The sequence below is a fragment of the Miniopterus natalensis genome, chromosome 21, assembly GCF_054644295.1.
Source record: "Miniopterus natalensis isolate mMinNat1 chromosome 21, mMinNat1.hap1, whole genome shotgun sequence".
NCBI classification, from domain to species: domain Eukaryota; kingdom Metazoa; phylum Chordata; class Mammalia; order Chiroptera; family Miniopteridae; genus Miniopterus; species Miniopterus natalensis.
In genome coordinates, this window is record NC_142101.1 from 19,988,901 (window position 1) to 20,009,285 (window position 20,385).

The following is a 20,385-nucleotide window of genomic DNA, read 5'->3' on the forward strand; positions in this document are numbered from 1 at the left end:
CTAACCAGAGCCACGTGTCTCTCTGCCCTGCTCTCATCTCCTGGTCTGTCTGTCTGTCTCTCTCTCTCTGTCCGTCCCTCCGTATTCCGCTGCAGAACCTCCACCAGCTAAAACAGATCCAAACCCTGAAGCAGATGAATGAGCAGCTGCAGGCTGAGAACAGGGCCCTGGCCCGCGTGGTGGCCCGGCTCTCGGCGTCCATGGAGTCCTCGCAGTCCCAGGAGCTCTAGCTCCCTCCTCCACCTCACTTCCCTCCTCCACCTCCGCAGGCAGGTTCACTCTCCTTGTCGCTTCCAGCAGCTCTGGGCTCAGCGCACCGAGCCCCCCGTGTCAGGTGCTGTCAAGGTTGGTCGTCGAGATGGAAGGAGCCAGGACAGGCCTCGGAGTGGGACACACCTGGGTCAGGGAGGGGGCCTGCAGGCTGGAGGTCTGCTTGATCTGGCCTGACGTGGACACGCCCCGGGCTACACACAGGTGTGCCCCTACCTGTGCGGGGTCACTGCCACACTGAGGTTGCGCTTGCTTCGTTCACCAGGTGCAGCCTGGTCCCAGAGCAGTTGGGGGTTGAGTGTGAGGGGTAACCAAGGGCACAGGCTCACAGTGTATCAGTGCCTGGGCCCACCCCCCAAGGAATGAGTCTGGGTGGAGACCCCAAGCTTTCTGTTGCTGCTTCTGTGAAACCAGGTTGAGAACCATGGCCTTTTGGGACCACACAGAGCCAGCTCCTCAGGTCTGACCTCATGCCAGATGGGGGGCCGACCTGAAGGCTCAAGCGGCTGTGGCCCAGTGCCTCTGCCAGCAAAGCCATCTGCAGCCTAGGCCGGGGTAGAGGTGGATGCACTCTGCCTCCCTCCCGTGTGGTCTCCCTTTCTCCCTCCTGGGAGGCATTGCTCTCACCCATCTCACACCTCAGGGCTGGTGTTGTCCCCGGCCCCAGCTTGTGGCTGTGGGGCAGAGCTATGGCCAGCTTTGCAGAGATGGAGGTGGGATTTATTTCCTACTGGGAACCAAGTGAGTCTGGCAAACTGAGCCTCTCCCTGGTTGTGAGTCTGAAAACCGAGCCCACAGGTGGTGTGCCCTCCCATCCAGAGGCTGTGAGGGTCGCCACTGCTGAGCAGTGTTGGTCTCAGGAGTCCTGCCCAGGGCCTGAGCCACCTCTGCCTGTTCACCATGCCTTCTGGTCGGCAGCGGGCAACTGATACCCACTTGGTTGGTGCCCTTGGCACAGAGAGCACTGAGTTACCACCGACGCCGCTCTTCATTCAGCCTCGAGGCTCCTGGGAACTTGGGTTGAGTGGTTGGGGCCCACAGGTTCCTCAGTTATTGTCAGTGTCCCTCTTTCAGCAGGATAGTGTGGCATGTGGCCAAAACCTGCGCTCAGTGGCTGGTAACCGTGGTGATGGTAACCATGGTGACTGCCGTGTGTTAAGGCCTGGTCCGGTGCTTTTCCTCACTTGTTGCCCAGAACAGTCATTTTACAGACGAAAAAGCGTCGCTCAGAGTAAGTGGTGGAATGAAAATCCAAACCAAGTGTGTCGGGTCCAGAGCCCCCGCCCTGACCCAGTGGGGTGTAACTGGCCGCACTGTCCCCACACTGTCCCCAGCAAGGGCCAGAGGGCAGCTCTGCTTCCTCAGTACTGACCCCTGGGGAAGGTTAACCTCCAGAGAGCCATTTACCTGCGGGAGGGCTCTGCCTGGCCCATGGTCTCCTCAGGTCTGTGACTCGCCCACCAGGATGGCCCATGAGCCATACAAATATAATTCCAGAAAATGGAAAGGATATTCCAAGACACGTGAAAATTATATGGAATCAAATTTCAGTTTCCAAAAATAAAGCTTTATTGGAGCTGAGGTGTGCTGGCTTTACATGTGATTGTCACACATGGGGGGCATGGCAAGGGGGCGGCCGCTGAGCCAGCACCACCAACCTGCGCTGATCACGCCCAGCCCTGTGCAGAGGAAACTTGCAACGGGAGGAAAGGTGTGGAAACTAAGCCAGCGTGGTCGGGACAGGCACCCTGCCATTTGGGTTTTGCGTTTTCTTTAATCCCCTGGAGAAAACGGCCGTCTCAGTGTGCAGTGCAGCCACTGGGCCCCCCACCTGCTGGGCAGGCCCCCGAGTCCCTGTCCCTGCAGCTTCGGGACCCTGTCTCCTCCTCACTAACACATTGCTCATCAGAGGCTGTGAGGAGTAACAGTTGAGAAAACGTACTCAACTCTATTTCTCCAAGATACCACATCGAACTGGTAAGCTGGAAATTTAGAAATTAGGAGAGTGGACGTCCAGGGAGCTGACATGACAGAGTTTCGCTCACCCAGCACGGTGTCGCGCCTTCAGGTTCTTACCCAGTCGCTCCACTGAGGTGAGGTCGGTGACCTCACTTGTCCTGTGTCCTGCCTCCTCCAGGTGTCCGTGTAGCCGGGAAGTCGCCTTGTTTAGTTTTTTGTTATTTTTCAAAGAATTGAGTTATTGATGCCACGAGTAGTTTGTACATTTTTAAAAGGGGATGGAGTCCTGGCTGTTATGGCTCAGTTGGTCTTGGGCACCAACAGGCCACGGGTTCGATTCCTGGTCGGGAGGCAACAGATCAATGTTTTTCTGTCTCCCTCTCCCTTCCTCTCACTAGAATCAGTGAAAAGTTTATCCTGGGGTGAGGATTTTTTTTTAAAAAGGTGGGGGGATGGAGCAGCTCAGACCTGATTCGATGAAATGCAGCCCACTGCCTGTGTGGCCCCTGCAGGCCCGGGCGGGTGGCGCTGGGGCGTCCAGGTGGGTGCTCAGTTCTGGTGGTCAGGCCCCGTGATGGAGGCAGGAAGGCAGGTCAAAGGACAAACTTCATTTGGCATTTTCTGGATTAAGTTCTGGGAGAGCTGATGGTGAAGCAGGAGCTGTGAGCGCCGTATGGCCTGCAGGTCAGACACGTGGTCGCCCGTCACTGCCTGTGGGCCCCAGGGTCCCCTCTCTGGGCGGGATGAGGGCATGGGCTGTTCTGCTTTGGAGACCCAGGAAGCCGAGTGGTGCAGCACTACAGAGCATCGGCGACGAGGCCAGGGGTTCAGCTTCTGCACCTCTGGGGTTGTGTCCCATCCCCTCCAGGCCACCTCTGTAAGGGTGAGTGGCCTTTTGAGTCACACACGCGGGGCCAGCATCAGGTGTGAGCAGCCGGGTGCCTTGGCAGATGTGCCGGTTCTCATTCTCTCGTTTGTACCTCATGGGACTGTGGAGTGAGCGTCCGCACAGCACGTTCGGTGATGTCCACTTTGTTCCCTGGACACAGCCTGACGTGTCTGTAACACCCCTGGCTGTGCGGTTTCCCCACGTCCCCCATGGGAGGTGCAGGGGCTGTGGCCTCCCTGAAAGGCCCCTCCACTGGCCCTGCGAGGGCACCCACCCCTGGGAACAGGGTGGCAGCCGTCCCCGACACAGGCTGTCCCTGAGGCCTGCTCCCCGGGCTGCCTGGCTTTGTCACCTCAGGCTGTGACATCCCTTCCCGCTCTCACCCTACAGGTGTTGACAGAACTGAAGTCTGACAACCAGCGGCTAAAAGATGAAAACGGTGCCCTCATCAGAGTCATCAGCAAACTGTCCAAGTAGCCACGGCCACGATGGAGGGGGCCGGGCCAGGTCTGCTGGCCCCCCACCGTCACCTTCCCGCCGGAGACAGCGTGTGGGGGAAGGTCACTTGTCCCCGCCCCTCCTGCAGTCACCTGCTCTGCACCTCTGCACCCTCCGTGTCCATCCTCCACCCGCGCTGGGTCCTGTTGCGGTTCTCACGGAAGCCTGGCTGCCACATTCGCGCCACGGGAAGGCCCGGCTGTGCCCTGCTCGGCTGCGGGCCACAGGCTGCTGAGCTGCCGGTCCTCACTGGACCCTCGACCAACCAGAGCTTTGCGGCGTCCGCTGCAGGATGCTGTGTGGACACCAGAGAGACTGCAGGCGTCGTGGGAGCATTCGTCACAGCCTGTGGGCGTTTCTGTTAGGTCCCGGGGGACGTGAGTGCACTGAGGGTCCCTGCTAGTTGTCACCTCTCAGGACCTGGCTTTCCCGACTCCCTGCGGTGGTGGTTTTCTGTCTACAGCCCTGACTAGTCCTTGTACCCTCGCCCAGGGCTCGGGGGGCCCCAGTTCCAAGTCCTGTCGTTCCTGTTTTCCTCTCCCTCGGCTCCGCCACCTCCCTGTACTGTTAACTCGAGACAGCACCCCTGCCCCTCCCTGAAGGGCACAAGCGTTGGCCTTCATTGTCATCTCCCCCTGTTCCCTGCATGGCGACTTTGTCAGAAGGGCCCCCTCCTTTCACCTTGTCCTGTTCACTCTGGCCCCGGGCCCCAAGGAGAAATGATGTCACAGGGCAGATGGGTGGGAGGGACTGGGGGTGGAGGCGGGTGGGGCAGACGCTGAGGAGCCGGTAGGGAGCCTGAGCTCTAGCAGCCTATGCTGCTGGCTGGTGCTGTTTGTCTGGCTCTGGCAGCGAGATTTAGGGGAGAGACATTTGTTTCCTTAGATGCCAGCAGGAGAGATGACTTCGTCAGAGAGGTTTGGAGGGTGAGAGTCATGGAATCTGAGGTCATATGGTCCTGCTGTCCCGTTAGGTGGCCTCTGTCATTTTCACTCAGAAGTTGGGTGACTTATGACCAGGAAGTTTTCCTCACATGAGTGGAGGCTGTGGGTGCTTCTGCTGTCCTGGGCCCTCAATGGGACAGCCGTCAGCTGTGTGCTGGTGGCCTCCCCGAACCTCACTTCCAGCCACGTGTCCCTGGTCCTTTAAGCTGTCCTCCAGGGCCTGCTTTCCATGCTGGTCACACTGTGGCCCTCCTCTGGACAAAACCACCTCGTGGACAGCTTGGCCCCTAGTCCAGCATGAAGCTAAACCCTAGTTCCTCATGGTGGCCCGACACTGAGTGTGTGCCTTTTACAGGCGCTTATCCCTCGGTTGGTTGGTTCTGAATGTGCAGGTCGTTGGAATGTGCCTCATTGTGGGTGGCTGGTCATGGTTTTCAGTGCGGCCAGGTCTCCGCCTCTGTCCACGTGTCACTTCCTTTCAGAAAGTGCAGTGTGTTCTCCGTGGCCCTCAGAAAAGTCACCACTCATAGCAAGGAGCTATAATCCAAGATCCCCATTGCAGAACGGGAACCATGCATCCTGGCAGAACCCCGTTGTTAGAGCCCAGGGAACCCCCCACTCCCGTTCCTTCTCACTGCGCAGCCGCAGTGAACGCTGTGGTCATGGGCTCAGGTCTCAGGGAACGACAGGCGTCTCCCACCTCCTTCTCGGGGCACAGGGAGCCCTCACGAGGTGTCGCCCAGCCGACTCTCCTGGCATATCCTGGATGCTGGGGAGGGATGGGGTGGCTGCCTCTTTCTCAGGGAAAGAAAACGGGACTAGGAGGATGTCTGAGCCTCTCCACTGAGGCAGACAGGAGGGTCTGGAGCCCATCAGACCTGGTGCCCCTCACGCGGGTCGGTGCCCCCGTAGCCAGGACGCCTTTTCTTGCCAGGAAGTTCTTGTGATGAAACGACAGCTTTTCAGTCTCAGGGATACTGGCTTCTGGGGCCGAGAGCTCGTGAACGTGTGGCCCTCCAGGGGTTCCAGTCACCGGCTCAGGCCATTAACTTGACAGACAGACAGATGGATTCTGGCGTCCTTCCAGGGAATAAAGCCACGTCCTCATGACTGCTGCCAGAACCTGCTGTGCTCGGACCTGGGGACCGAGGGCTCCCTCCTGCCCTGGTCTTCAGTGGCCACAGCAGGACCACCTGCCACCAGGAACGGTGGGCCTGCGGTTGGGCTCAGCTCTGTCACGTGAGAGGCTGGGTGGGGAAGGGCAGGTCCTCGGCCAGCCCCACACCCTGTGCTCTCATTCACTTGACATTTCTCAAAGCAGAGCCTCGCCTGCGGGAGGAATGTGTGGCCGCTGCAGAGCACATCTGGCTGCAGTTTGGGCTCCGCCCGTCCATCTCCCAAGGGCTTCCGTTTCCTAATCGCTCCGGGCACGCTGACCCCGGCCCCTCTGGTGCCACAGGCTCCTGCAGACCCAGGTGCTGCCACCAGACAGTCTGAAGGACAGACCAACCCTGGGCCTGGGCCTGGGCCTGGGCCTGGGCCCTGAGCTCTGCTGGGCAGCTGCTTTGGCGGCTGGGCCTCCCTCTTTCCAAGTGCAGGGCGGGTTTGCTTCTCTTTGGGGCCCCCCGGGTCCCTGTCCCTGCCCTTGGTCTCTCTCCCACTCTTGTTTGAGACCAACACGTGCTGATTGCTGAGGCCCCTGTGAGGGTGGCGTCAGGTCCGTTTGGGGCAATTTTTCCTGCCTTCCCAGCCCTAAGGAAGCAAGGAGGCCGGGACCTGCCAACCAGCCTGTGAGCCCCACAGAGGTGGGAACTGCTGTCTCTCTACCCAGGGCTTTAACTGAGCCAGAGCTGAGAACAGGAGAGTCAGGGCCCTGCCTGGATCGGCCCCTGTCTGCCCTGGCCCAGCCTCTCGCGCTCTACCCAGCTCCTCCCAGACAGGTGGCCAGAGGGAGTGTGGAGAGCACAGAGCTTTCCGGCGTCACCAGCCAGGCAGTGTCCAGGCTGCTGGCTCCTCAGAAGGGGACCCTGAACGGACCCGGCAGCCGGGCCAGCAGGAAGGGGCCCCTGGGGCCTCCACCTGGGCCCTCATCCTTCCCTCCAAGGCATCGCCAGGCCAGCACCACCCCTAACGACACAGCTGTCCCTGCCCAAACCTGGGCCAACTGTAGCTGCTGACCAAGGTCCCCATGGGGGTGTTTAGTAGGATTTCAGCCACACGAGGACAGAGCAGGTGAAGGGAGAGGAAGGGCCAGGGGTCCGAGTGTTTCAGATGGCCTTTCCCTGAGCGGGTCTGCAGAGACGACCACCAGTGTGATGACAATTGGCATCCAGTCCTGCCACGTTGCTCTCAAAAGGGGGGCAGGAGTGAAGTGGAGGGCAGGGACCCCAAGGCGGGAAGGAGCAGGAAATTGGGTCCTGGAATGCAGAGCGAGTGGGGTGGTGGCTGCCAGCGTGGGGCAGGGGGTTTGCAGAAGCAGAGCTCTGGGCAGGGAAGCGAGTGGGTCTCTGGTGGCTCCTCCCTCGGCCAGGGTCAGCTGCCGATGGCCTGTGTGCTGATGAGATTGCAAAGTAGGTGGACTCGTGGCCGCCCAGGAAGTGCCATTGTCACGGCTCCTGGGGAACTTGGGGGCCGGGAAAAAAAGAAGCTTATCCAGCATGTGTGAGTAAGAGGAGAGGGTCGGGGTCCCCTGGCAGGTGTGGCTGAAGGGAGGGCCCTCAGGAGAAGCGTCCTGGTCATGGGGCAGGTTGGAGATGGAGCCGTGAGGTCTGAGGAGCAGGGCCCGTGTGCGGCATTAGCCGGCGGAGCCGAGGGGAGCCCAGGTCCTTCATTAACCCCAGGGTGACCTGCGCCTTCCTGTCTGGCTTCACGCCTCCCAGCCCCGTTGTCGTCTAGACGCTGTTCTTTCTCCTGCAGATCCCTTCCTGGGCAGCCCCCGGAGGTGAGCTCAGGGTGCCCGGTGCCCCTTCAGTCAGCACTGCTCCCCACTCCACGCGGCCCACCCGCCCTCGGCAGAGCTGATGGTGCCGAGAGGGCTTCAGCTGCCACGTGTCCCCTCCGGCCTCAGACTCCCAGCGGGGCCGAGGGCCTCGCAGACCTGAGGGCTGACAGGCCGGCGACGGCTCCACAGCCCAGCCAGGGGCCGTGGGCAGCATGTCCTGAGAGGTGTGGCCACTTCCCAGTAGAGACAGTCGCAGTCTGTGGGGAGCTCGAGGTTCCCCAAAACCAGGGCAGAACCTGAGCAAGGGACACCTGCTGGTCTCCCCACTCCCGAAACCTGGGGGAGAGGCCGGGAGGGGCTGGGCCCGGAGGGGACGGCGCAGGAGAGGCCCTGGAAGGACGCAGCCCCTGAGCCCATCCCCACCCCCTGTACCTGGCAGGGCCACCTGTCCCTGAGGAGGGAGAGACTGTCACCCTCAGGTTTGCTCTGGTTTTCCTCTGCCTTGACCTGGGTCAGACGGGGCCCTGTGCCTCCCCCGTCAGCGTCCTCCGCCCGCTTCACCCCTGGGTCCCCACACCCGCCGGCGCGGAGGGAGTGGGGCTGGACTGGGCCCGTTGTACAGACCTGGGTGGGTGGGGCGGGGAGGGGACGCGGGCGCTTTGTGGACTGAATGTATTTTTATGCAACTTCGAGTGGCCTTTCCACCCTGAGGTGAATGGGTTTGTTTTACTGGTGGTTGTCACATAATATTACGTACCCTGTGCTGGGAGGTTCGGGAAGACCCACGTCTGTGATGCCTGCGAGCACAGCAGTATTTATAAATAATAAACTGTGTTTCAACTTCGTGACTGTCTCAGTTTGGGGAATGGGGTCCGTGGGCTCCCCCGTCTGGGCCCATCACAATTCTGTCATTGTCTTTGCCACTGTCCCCCCTCCCCCGTCCCCCAGAGAGGGTCCCAGCGTCAGGTGAGGGGTGTGGTTGTTTTTATGAAAACAGCCTGGCTCAGTGACGGGGTGCTGCCCCCCCCCCCCGCCACCCTGGCGATGGTCACAGGAGAGCAGGAACCAACTGTGACAGTGGCTGGCCTGGGGTTACGAGGGGTCAAATGCAACCCCAGGCAGGGGGTGCGGGTGGGTGCCAGGTGTGGCCCTGCCCAGCACAGCCCTCCTCCCGCTGGGCATAAGTCCCTGGTCCCCAAGGGCGCCGGGGAACAGCCTTCCCTGCTGTCACCCAGCAGCTTGTGGCCCAAACACCTTTGCCCCCTAGTCAGACGTTCGAAGTCTTTGCAATGAGGCCCTCGAGGACCTTGTAGAAATTCTCTTTCCAAACCCCCAGGGCCAGCCCCGTCACTGGGTCGGACAGTGCCTGTCCCCAAGCCCCGTTCCACCCTGAGCCCGCCACAACCTGGCCGACCAGCCTCCGGGCCCCAGCACGCACCCTCCCGCCCACTGCCCCCCCGGAGAGAAGGGGCCTCGTGCTCAGGCTGCTTCCCAAGGAAGACGCTGGCCTCGGAGCCCCGCCTCCCGCACCTGCCCGGGTGCCCCTACCCAGCGAACACACTGGACACCCCCCACCCCCAGGTTTCTCTCAGCTCATTTCTTTAATGAGGAGACGCAGCTCATTACAAAATAACAATTTGACAAGAGATCAGACGAGAACAAGGGTCCACACGAGGGGGGGGGAGCGTTGCCAAGCGGGTGGGGGGCCGCACGTGTGTCCCATGAGGAGGAAGGTGGGTTCCTGGCGGGGCCGGTGCAACCAGGGGTCCTGGGCAGGCTGGAAGCTTCCAGGAAACAGCAAACCAAGGCCTGAGGGGTCAGGGTGAAGGGTCAGGCGCCCTCACTCTGGCCTCCCTTCTGTCTGCTGAGGTGGGGGTCGCAGCAAGGCCTGAGCGACCCCCCATCTATACCTGCCCTCCACTCAGAGGAGCCCTGCAGCCCTCGGGCGCCCACCCTGGGGTGCCCTGGGTCAGGCTGCGGGAGGCGGCCTGGGAAGAGCGGAGCCCCCAGGGACCTGACCCCACAGCCTGAGGAAGCACTGTCCACCCCAGGGGGTGACGGGAATCTGGCCGCAGGCCGAGCCACTGACCGGCTGCACCTGAAGATCCTGGTTGCCTCGGCCAGGTCCCCGGGAAAGGAACCCAAACTACGGAGGGCCCGGCACGGCTCCGTCCACCGCAGGGGCAGGTGGAGTGGGGAGCCAGCTTGCCAGGGCTGCCGGCGACCTCTCCCCAGGTCCCACCAGGAGCCTGGACACCTTCATCCTCACGACACAGGCTGAGCAAAGGAGGGAGCAGCAGTGAGCCCTTCATGAGTGGTCTGGGAGCCAGGGGACGGGGCTCCTGGGAGGAAGCGAGGCCAGGCTCCTGCAGGGGCCCCTTTATGGCTTTTCAGTTAATTCACACAGTGGGTGAAGGGGACACCACACACACACAGGACACCAGACAGCGGGCTGGACACAGGGCTCAGCACGCGGAGGGTCGGCCCTGCAGACGGAGGGGACCCTGCTGGGTACAGGCCCCTGGGTGCCAGCCACCCCACAGCAGGGCTGGCGAGGCTCCCACAGGGGGAACGGGGTTCCCGGTGGGCTAGGGGGGAGGGGCAGGCTTCTCGGGACGCAGACGGGAAGGAGGGGTCAGCACTCGGCTCGGCCATGCGCTATTTACAGTCGGACATGCATCTCGGGCGAGGCTCGGTCAGGCGTCTACAGGGAACTACTGCCTGTTACGGACAACTAAACGCTCGGGAGGGTCAGATGAGGCTCAATGGCTTCAGAAGGTTCTTGTTTTGTCGCTTAAAAAATAAAGTATATTCAAGTGTCTTCAAGTCACAGTGTCCCCTTCTCAATACTGCAGCTCAAACACCAGGGTAATGAAGCCCTCAGTGGCCAGTCTCCACCCCGGGACAAGGGGGCCGCCCAGGAAACAGAGCCGGGCCAGTGAAATTTGAATTTCAGGGACACAGCAAAGCACACTCAGTAGCATGTGTCCCAAATCGTGCCTGAGACATACCTACACTTTAAAATTATTTGTATTTAATCTGAAAGTCAAGTCTAACTGGGCGTCCTGTATTTTTATTCGCAAAATCTGGCATCCATGTCACGGGGCTCTGGGCCCCCAAGATCAGGCCTTGGGACACTCCCCTGTCTGCCACCCCCTGGGGTCGGGGAGAGGGGGCCTCATGGAGGAGGGAACAGTCCTGGCTCAGTCTCTTCCTACCTTTGGGGAGAGGGACAGCTGGTCTCTGTATGAGCTTGGGTGAGACAAGAATTAATTCGGGATATTAAAGGAACTTGGGGTGACTCACTCCCAGACTGCAGGTGAGGTTTCTCAACCTCTGGGCTTACCCGTGAACACCCCACTGCCTGGAGGCCCTGGGCCAGCACCAGTCACTCCTGACAAATTCTGCAGGAGACGAGCAAGTGTGGGGCCGAGGGGCCCCTGGAGACACTTCCCGCTCACGCCGGAAGCACCAGCACCGGCTCCCCCGCCTCCACATCTGCCTCCAAAGCCTAAACACCTGCCTGTGGCGCTGGCTGGGCTGGTCCCCCTTCGGAATGATCCTCGAGGAGAAAACGCAGCCCCCTGGCCTTACCTGGGTTTCAGGGTGGGGCTGGGTTTGGGTTTTCACGGTTTCCTGGAGCGGACTTTGGGCGCGAGAACTCGCAGCCCCAACGGCCTCCACCCCGCACTGCATCCTACGCGGGGCCTGCACCCCAGCTCCCTAAGGGCCCCAGAAAGAAACCCGCAGGGCAGTGGGGGTTCACAATGATGCTCTGTGGTGTGGGGAGCGTCACCCCCAGGTGGAGAAAACCTATGTGCAGGCCCAGACAGGTGCCTTCTGCTGCCCAGGTGTCTCCTGATGCCAACACAGTCTCTCAGCCACCTGTCCCCACCCCTCAAGGGTGCCCCCCCAGAGGTGGGCCCAGAGCAATAAAATTGAGCCAGTGTCCCCAGGCCCAGGGACACCAGCAACACCAGAGGTGCCTACTATTTCCTTCTCTCCCTTGAGGACAGTGGCCACCAGCCCTCTGGAAGGACTGCAGGAAGCCGCCCAGGTGGGCTGAGAAAAAGCAATAGGGGGGGTGAGGCTGACAGGGAGGGTCTGTGATAGGTTTGTGGGACGCGGGGAGGGAATGAGTACAGGACACCCTGAGAAAGCACCAAAATCCACTGCTCTGAGGAAGGGAGCCAAGCCCAGCGACTTCAGACCTCTCTCTGCAGGCCCCCCGCTGTCCTTGGGGTGGGTCCTCCCAGCTCACCGTGAGAACACACACATACACGTGTGCACCCTCGGGGTCCAGTAATAAATAACTTCCACATCCCAAGGCCACTAGCAAGAAGTAGGGGCTCTGAGAGGCGGGCGAGGCCGGGCCCGTGCCCCACCTGTTTCGGGTGGAGGTGGTCCCTCTCCGCTACTCCAGCCGAAAGGTGGTGAGGCAAAGACCAAACACCACCTCCTTTTGGTAAAATAAAAAGACACCCTGCACCTGTTCATGCTGCATCCTCAAAGCTGGATTCTCCAACACTGTCCACCTGTCCCGGATGCCAAGGAAGCCGAGGGGGCCTAGGTGGGGCAGCTTTCTAGGGAGGAGTGAGCTCCGGGGGTCTGGGGGTGCTGTGAGGGCCTGCGGGCTTCGGGGCTGAAGGGGGGAGACAGAGCTGGGAGGATGGCCGCCTGGGGGCTGCCTCTCTCGCCCAGGCTGCAGGTTTGGAGGGGACTCAGTGCAGACTTGAATAACATATATATGGCTTTTTATCAATGCTGGGGACTGAGGCGAAAGGGAGTGGGACAGAGTGTGGGGTAGAAACCCCGGTGTCCTCCACCACCGTCTGAAAGGGTGCCCTGCCTCCTGGAATTCAGAGACGCCTCCCTGAGGAACGGTGGCGGGGTGCCCCCCACAGCGCCCTGGGCCAGCCGGCTGCCCATAAGCCTCTGGCAGGGAGGGCAGAGGGGTGGGAGCCGGAGACCCCCCAGCACCCCATCGACCTCATCTGGGAAATCTGGCATCTGTCCACCATCCCTCCCTTCTCACTTGGGCCTCAGGGGAGCTAAGAGCAGTTCAACTTTCCTCGCAAAGCTCTCCGGCTCTGCCCAGCCGATGTGTCTTCAGACAGGTTGCTCCACTTGGATTAAAAGAGAAAACAAGCCAAAGCATGATGGGAAATGAGCACATGGACCGCGGGGCGTCTATTCTGCGAAGGGATGGAGCGTCTGCTCCCCCTGGGGGCGAGGGTCCAGGAGGTGCGCTTGGTCTTTTGGGGCAATGAGGCTCCTGTTTCTTCATGGTTTGATATGAACTGTTAATAAGAGTGAGGTCCCGGGACTGACAGTCCCTCTTGGAGTCCGACTGACCTAGCGAATGGTTCACGTCCACGAATGTCCCAGAAGCCACACCTGTGGGCAACCACGGCTGGGAGCAGGAAGTCTGTGACGTCAGGGGGTTGGCCCCTGCCCTGGACAAATCCAGTCTCCACATCTTGCTTCCCAGGCAGCCACCCGCGAGGAGGGAGGGAGCTTCAGGCAGCCGAGCCGGGCGGAGCCCTCTCCACAAGCTCGCCTCCCGCTTAACCGAGGACCTGTGTTTGTGGCAGGGTCCCCGGAGAGCCTTCCGCTCCTGCAGAAATTCACTGTCCACGGCTCGTTCGAGGAACGCAGAGAGATGCTCACACATACCCCCACACGCACGCACATGCACACACACGTGTGCACAATGCACTCTTGCACACGCACGCGCACACACATGCACTCGATCGCTGGCCACGGCGTTGCCTTCCCTCGCAGGAAACAGAAAGTGCCCTTTGTTGGTCCAGAACCTTCGAAAAACACGGGACGTGCTGCCACTTTCCGCCACAAGAGGGCCTCACTCCCGGGAGGCTCAGGTGAAGCTGTGACCGAGAGGGGACCGCGACGGGCATGCAGCGGGATGGCTCCCGGGACCGCGGCAAGAGCCAGGCTTCTCTTCACCTCGCAGGGGACGCTCCTCACAGAGCCACCGGAGGGAAGCCGGTCGTTGAAAAGGGGGAAGGGAAGGAGAAACGGGGACACGACCACGAACACAGAAGGGGAACCTCTAGGGCGCGTAACTGAGGTATCGATAGCTCTGGGTCTCGTCGGTGTCCGAGGGGCCGGAGCGGCCGCGGCCGCTGAGCCTACTTGTTCTTGCCCAGAAGGGCGTCCACCTCCTCCTCGGGCTTCAGCGAGTGCCACTGCGCGATGGGCCTCCGCGGGTTGGCCAGCATGTCAGACCAGTGCCGCAGCTCCGTGCCCGTGGCGTTGCTGCCCACGAAGATCTTGCCGATGGCTTCGTTCTTGCCCAGCTTGTCGTAGTCCAGCACGGTGACCACCACCTGCACTTTCTGGGGGAAACAGGGGACGGAGGGGTTGGCTGGCGAAGGGCGGGGGCCCCCGTGACCGAGCTTCCCCCTCCAGCCCAGGCCACTGGCCGCCCGCCTGCCCGGCTCCCGAAAGGCCCAGGCACCTGAATCTGCTCGAAGGGGATCTCGAAGCTGAAGGACTCGTTGAAGTAGGGGTTCAGCGTCTTCTTTTTCACGGTCGTCTTTTTCTTCTTGAGCCTCTTGCCATTCTGCATCAGGTGGATCTTCACGTAGGGGTCTGCGCAGGGAGAGCCGGCCCCAGGCCCTCAGCGCCCCCTCAGGGGGAACCGGCCCCAGGTACCTCAGCTCCTCCCACCGGCCCAGCACCACCATCAAGACCAGGCTCGAGGCACCCAAGGCCCCTGCTTCGCCCAGAGACACAGAGTGAGCACCCCATTCAGGGCACAGAAAGTTTCCCCGAGGACCACCTCCGCCCACCCCCCACCCACGGCCCCGTCCAGGACAGAGTCGAATTGCGGGGGCATGGACAACGAGAGGCCCGTCCAGGCTTCCCTGCGAGGAGAATCCGAAGTCACACACCCCGGGAGGCAGCTCAGAGCCGAGCAGGGGCCCCCAGAGAAAGGGAGGCTCTGGGGAGCCGGACCCCCTGCTGCAGGGTCCTGCCCGGGACTCAGCGGCTGCTGCCTGGGTCCCAGGCCCCGAGGCTCCGGCCGGGGCTGGCTCACTGGTGCCACCCAGTGGCAGCCAGAAGCCCTGCAGGTACCTGAAAGGCCACCCACGTCCATCTTCTTCAGGTTCTTGGCCTCCAGGATGCAGACCGTGAGCTTGCCGGCCGTGGGCACGTAGCGCAGGGAGGTGCAGATGTCGCCCAGCTTCTCTGGCTGTCCAGGGGGAGACACGGGGCCTGGCTCATCTCACCCGCCCCAGGGCCTCTGGCACAGCAGATCCTGCCTTTCGCCCCCGGGCCCCACGACGAGTGTGGGGTACAGTCTCCCTGCCACCCCAGGGCCTCGGCAGGTGGACTGGAGACAAGCACCTCGGGACCATCCTCCCCGACTCCTCCGGCCGCCAGGACGGCTCCACACGCAGGGAGACCCGTGGCCCTCGGAGCACTTTGCTGCCTTAAGTGACAGAGCTTAGGGCCCACAACAGTGATGGTGACAGATGCCAGGCACCTGCCGGCCACCGCGCGCTTCACTCAGGAGGTTCACCCTCACTTGCAGAGGCTGAAGAGGGGAACTCAGGCCTAAGGAGATTGGTGAGGAGCCCAGGGCCTCGCAGCTAGGCCCAGCCTGGTCCCCGACCCTGGGGCCCGGTCCCCGGCACGCCACGTCCCTGTCCTCACCTCTTCTTTCTCCCCACCCTGCAGGTCTCGCCACTCCTCGATGGGCTGGCCGAGGTCCACGGTGTTCATGGGCACCTTCACCTCCCCGATGATGTCGTGTTTAGAGAAGCGGTCGAAGTCGTAGATGGCCATCACCAGAGTCTTGCCCCCCAGCTCCTGGTATGGCACCTGCAAGGCACAGGAGGGTCAGGGAGGGTCGGGGCAGCGCCCACGCCTGCAGGGGCTGTGGCGAGCCGGTCCCTGGGCCCAGCTCTCTCCCCGCTGACCGCAGGACTCCTGGTTGAGTCCGTAGAGACGGAGTGAAGACCCAGGCTCTGGGGGAACAGAGTGGGGGCGGGGAGAGGCCCAAACCCCCTGGAGGCACAGCCCGGGGCGGCCTTGTTCCAGGCTGAGCTGTTCCAGGGCCTTAGCCAGAAAGGCCCTGGAGCAGGAGGCCGGTGGGACTGGGGCCAGGGGCAGCCGCCTGCCCCATCCAGCCTGCGTCACCTTGAAGGTGAAGGTTTCATTGAAGGCGGGATTCAGCGTCTTCCGATGGACTTTGGTCTCGTATTTCTTCTTCTTGTCTGGAAGGAGGAAGACTTTGACGTAAGGGTCTGAGGTGCCTCCCATGTCCAGCGCAGGCAGCTCCGCAGCCTGCAGGACGCCGACGGTGAGCTGTGGAGACAGGGAGGCCGGCCTGAGTCCCAGCACCAGCTCCGCCCGGAGAGCACCAGCAGCCCTCCCAGAGGCGGGCGGCCGGGGTGGGGGCAGAAGGTTAGTCCCACCCCTACCCCCAGGAACTCGGAAAGACACGGGTCACGGGAGTTGAGAGGACGCCGACCGGCCCAAGGCTGGGCAGGTTAATACAGAGCAATCGGCCAGCGGCCCTTCCCCAGGCCCGGGACGGGCCCGGCCAGTCTCCGCACGGGAAGGGGGTGGTTTCTGTCCCCTCCCGCCCACCTCCAGCCGGCCCCACACCTGGTTGGCCTGGAAATCGTAGTCCAGGGAGAACTGCAGCTTCCCCAGGTTCTCCGGCTCCTTCTCCTCCTCGCCCTCACCCTCACCCTCCGTGAGGCCGGTCTCGGCGTCTTCATCATCCTTCAGGGGCTGCGGAGGGGGGCGGTCAGGCGAGGACAGGGCAGCCGGGCTCAGCACAGGGGCAGCCGGAAGGGCCCTCGGTGCAGGCGGGGAGGGGCGGGGGCTGAGGGCGGTGGGCAGTCCCCAGGGCCCCGCCCTGTGCCCCTCTCCCTGCAGGACCCAGCATTTCCCTTCTCAGTGCCCCCCACTCCCCCCAGCTCAGGCCCCACCCACCCTGGGCCACACATACCGGGCGCACGGCGCAGGTGGTCCGGCGCAGGGAGAGTCCACGGAGGGGGGGCGAGAGGAGAGAACACAGTGAGCAGAAAGCCCGGCGGCCCGGACGAGCCCCCGGAGTCACAGCCACTGGGGCCACCAGGCTGGACTGTGCCCGGGGGCTATGGAGCCCCTGTGCCCCCCACACTGCAGGCTCCTTGCCCCCCCACAGATGCGCACAAACACACAGGAGTGTTCGCTCGCTGGCTGAGTTCTGAGGCCAGGCCCTTCCTCCACCGTCTCCCCTCCCCCCAGGTCGGCTTCCCAGGCAGAAAACTGCTCCCCTCACCCCAGTGGGGAAAATGGGGCTCACAGGGACGTCTGCGAGTGTGAAGGAGGAACCTGGGGGTGTGCTGACCCACCCGGAAGGACGGGGCGAATACAGCTGGCACCAGAGATGGGCTGCGCTGGGCCTCACCCTGGGGCCTGTCCAGTCCCCGCCCCGCCCCAGCCAGAGGCCGCAGTCCCCCCAGAAACCACAGACACTCCCGTGGCTCTCACTCCAACAGCCTGTCCCAACAGCCCCTCCCGGTCGATGCACGTTCTGTGCCTCTGCCCTTCCAAGGGCAGGTCCCCGCACATCCCCCAAGCACCTGGGTGGACAGGTGACCCTACAGGTGTAGCCAGCGGGGACCACACGGGGGGGCCCAGGGCAGCTGCTGCACCGGCGGCCTTTGCTTGCCCTCTGGGGGCAGGAATGCTGTCCCAACCCCGGCCCCCGGCCCCCGGCCCCCGGCCCCCGGCCCCCGGCCCCCGGCCCAGCACCCACCTGCCCGCCCTTCATGTCCTTCATGCTCATGGCGTTCTTGGCGCCCTTGCCTTTCTCCTTCTTGCTCTTCTTCTTCCGGCAGCAGCACTTCTTGCAGATGCAGAAGCAGCAAGTGAGCAGCAGAAGGCCGGCCACCACGGTGATGGCGATCAGCGCCCAGGGCGGCACTGCCCACGGAGAGCCCAGGGGTCAGCAGGGCCCGGCCCCGGTCAGGACCGCGCCCCGCCCGCCCCCGTGGCTTAGCCCCACGCTCCCGGGGCTCAGGCGCACCTGCCCTCTCGGGGGCACCTGCCCCACTGCCCTGCGGACGCACCGCTAACGGGAAACGCGGGGCTGAGCAGGCAGGAAGGGGACTGGGCTCTACGAGAGGTGACCAGTCCGGCCTACGGAGAACGGGTCAGTCTGACCTACGGAGAACTGCTCATATTGCAGAGAACAGGATGGTCCTTCCGGGATGGACACGGTGGGAAGAGCCCAGACCCCACCCGGTGCCCAGCCTGGGAGCCCAGGCCCTGGGTGCTGTCCGTGGTCCTGCTCCCCTGAGCGTGGCCTGTGTCTCCCACACAGACTTAGCTAGGAACCCAGAAGGCAGGGGGCACTGTAAGGTACAGAGACGACCGTCGCTATAGGCACACCTGACGCTAACATAACGAACATGACATGGTCTGCCAACGGTACTTAGATAAAAATATGTCTCTAACGAAAGTAGTGGGGCTTTTATTTTCTATCTCCCACAACGGTGGTTTCGTGGGGCCCCCGGGGGGCTGGCCGTGGTCTCACAGCTTTGCATCTCCTCTCAGCCTCACCTTTTGACAGTTTCCTAAATTCTGTAAGAAGATTCTTCCCTGGGAAATCAGGCCATGGAGTCCCCCTGCTTCCCTCAGTGAGCCAGTCCACACCCCCCGTTACTGAGAGGGCACCCCAGCCATCCAGCCTAAACCAGGACTTAGAGCCCAGCAGGTGTGCCCGGGCCCCCAACGCCCCGTCTCGGGACACTCACAGGGGATCTTGTTCACTTCATTGAAGAATTTCTCCCTCAGCTTCGCGAACATGTCCTCCTTGCTCTCCCCAGCGCCCCCACTCTCGGTGGAGTTGTCTGGGGGTCCGACGGGCATCGGGACTGTGGTGGTGGCAGGAGCCACCCCGGGCTCCTGGTTTTTCTTGAAGATGTTCCACATGGCGGCTGCGGGGACGGCTGCGGGCGAGAGGGGGGCTGGTGAGTGCCCGGGGTCCCCTCCCCGTCGGCTCCCAGCCCAGCAGACACAGGGGCCTGTCAAGCAGCAGGTCTCCATCCCCCAAGAACTGCGTCCTCGCCGGCTAACTCGGCGCCCTGTACCTGAGCCGCTCTTCCTGCAGACTCCACGGGGCTCGTGGCCTCCGATCAGCGGGGTCCTCTGGGGCCCTGGCCCCTTCTCCACAGCACTTGTCACTGACACACGTCTATTTTACTTGTCTGCCTGTCACTGGATTTAAGATCCACGAATGCAGGGGACTTGATGGCGCGTAGTAGGTGCTCAGTGAGTCCCAGGCGAGGAACAGACAGGTCAGAGGCCTCCTCTCCGTGATGCCAGGCCCTCTGGCCTCCTAGACCCTGCCCAGGCCTGAACGACCATGTCCACAGCACGTGGGCGACTGTTAAAAACCAAGTGTCACATCTCTCTTTGGATGAGCCTAAGGCCACACAGCTCCTGCTCCTTCCCTCGGACGCCTCCACCCCCAGGACGATTCCCCCACCCGGGGCGCAGGGCTCAGGCCTCTGAGCAGGGCCCCAACAAGAACTCAAGGAGAAGCCAAGTGCTCAGGGCTGCACAGCCACCCCGACCCCCTCGAGGCTCAGGCTGAGGTCCTGGGGAAGGTGGCAGCTGGGAGAGCTGAGGATGATAAACGATCTGGGGCTCCACGGACCCGGAGCAGAGTGAGCGCCTCTGTCTGCTCAGAACCGCCCGAGCAGGAAAGCAGGAGACAGGCCATTAGGCAGGGATGCTGCGGGCGCTGAGCCGGAGCTGGTGGAGGCGCCTGCTCCGCTGCCCTCGGGGGTCAGGTCTGAAGGGGAGGGTGGGGCCAGGTGAGGTAGTAGGTGCGGTCCTTGCACGCTCGTCTCTGAGCACTAGCGAGCGGCCACGGGGACCAGCCACGCGTGGCCTGGGGACAACCTCTGTGCCTCAAAGCACCAACTACAGTCAGAGGTCCGACAGAACAGCAAGGGGGACCACAGGTGCATGGCGACTGCAGGGCCTCACCTCCCCAGAGCCACGGTGCGGACACGCAGGACCATGCCTCAGCTGCAGACACCCAGAGGTGCTCAGAGCCCAGCTGTGGTTCTGAGTCTGGACTGATAGGAAACTCCACTGGCCACACCTGCCACATGGGCTGAGAGGGAGTTACATCCAGGGCGGGGATGTGGCGTGGCCTCGAGCACACGCAAGCTCACACTCAGACGCTCACACTCATCACCACCTGCCACAGCGGACCAACCAAACAGGACCTGGGGGCCACACTCCCGTGGACCGTGCCCCTCCAGCCTGGCCTTGGACACTGCAGATAGCGAGGAGCTAGCTGGACACCACTTCTTTAGTCTTCCCGACGTGTATTTGCAGAAGCTGCACTAATGAGATGGAAATAGGTTAACCAGCAAGATGCCTCTCGCCAAAGCTCACAGGCTAACAAAGTTCAACACTTAAGGATAAATTTATGTCTTTATTTTTTGGACGCCTGGGTCTTGGGAGACAGAGAATAAAGTTTTAATGAATTAATTTTCGGGCACATTTTGAAAATGAGTTGCCTGTGTCTGTGAGTTCCCTGCGTGGCAAGGCCAGTGCGTATACACGGGTCAGACAAGGAGGCCGCCGCTGGTGTAGATGCCGAGCAGGCCGAGTGCCAGGATGCTTGAGAGCAGGCTGGGAAGGGTGGGGACCCCAAATGGGTGACTGAGTGGGGACACATGGAAGCTTGGCGACCAGCGGGCCCTGGAATGTGGGGGGTGCACACTGGGCCCCAGAGGTCTGCCCACCGAAAAGTACTGGGGCCTCAGGGGCCCTGGGTGTGTTTGAGCCAAGTATGAGGCAGGGGGTGGGCCGTGGGAGGCTCTGCCCTGGTCATG

At 62.3% G+C, this 20,385-nt stretch overlaps 2 protein-coding genes across 2 annotated transcripts in view; one reads left to right on the forward strand and one right to left on the reverse strand.

Annotated features, from left to right (window-relative positions):
• Positions 1-256, forward strand: part of PPP1R12B (protein phosphatase 1 regulatory subunit 12B) — a 61,574-nt gene extending 61,318 nt beyond the window's left edge. The window contains exon 24 of the mRNA XM_087828932.1: positions 96-256. Coding sequence (XP_087685058.1) covers positions 96-230 — 135 coding nt within the window. The 3' untranslated portion in view covers positions 231-256. The remainder of the gene's footprint in view (positions 1-95) is intronic.
• Positions 257-13,653: 13,397 nt separating this feature from the next.
• SYT2 (synaptotagmin 2) lies at positions 13,654-18,463 on the reverse strand. Its single transcript, XM_016211593.2, has 8 exons — positions 18,286-18,463; positions 17,286-17,452; positions 16,142-16,261; positions 15,671-15,838; positions 15,185-15,352; positions 14,603-14,720; positions 13,983-14,116; positions 13,654-13,860 (listed from the first exon to the last, which is right to left on the reverse strand). Exons 1-8 carry the CDS (start codon positions 18,461-18,463, stop codon positions 13,654-13,656), a joined length of 1,260 nt encoding a protein of 419 aa, XP_016067079.1.
• Positions 18,464-20,385: the final 1,922 nt, after the last annotated feature.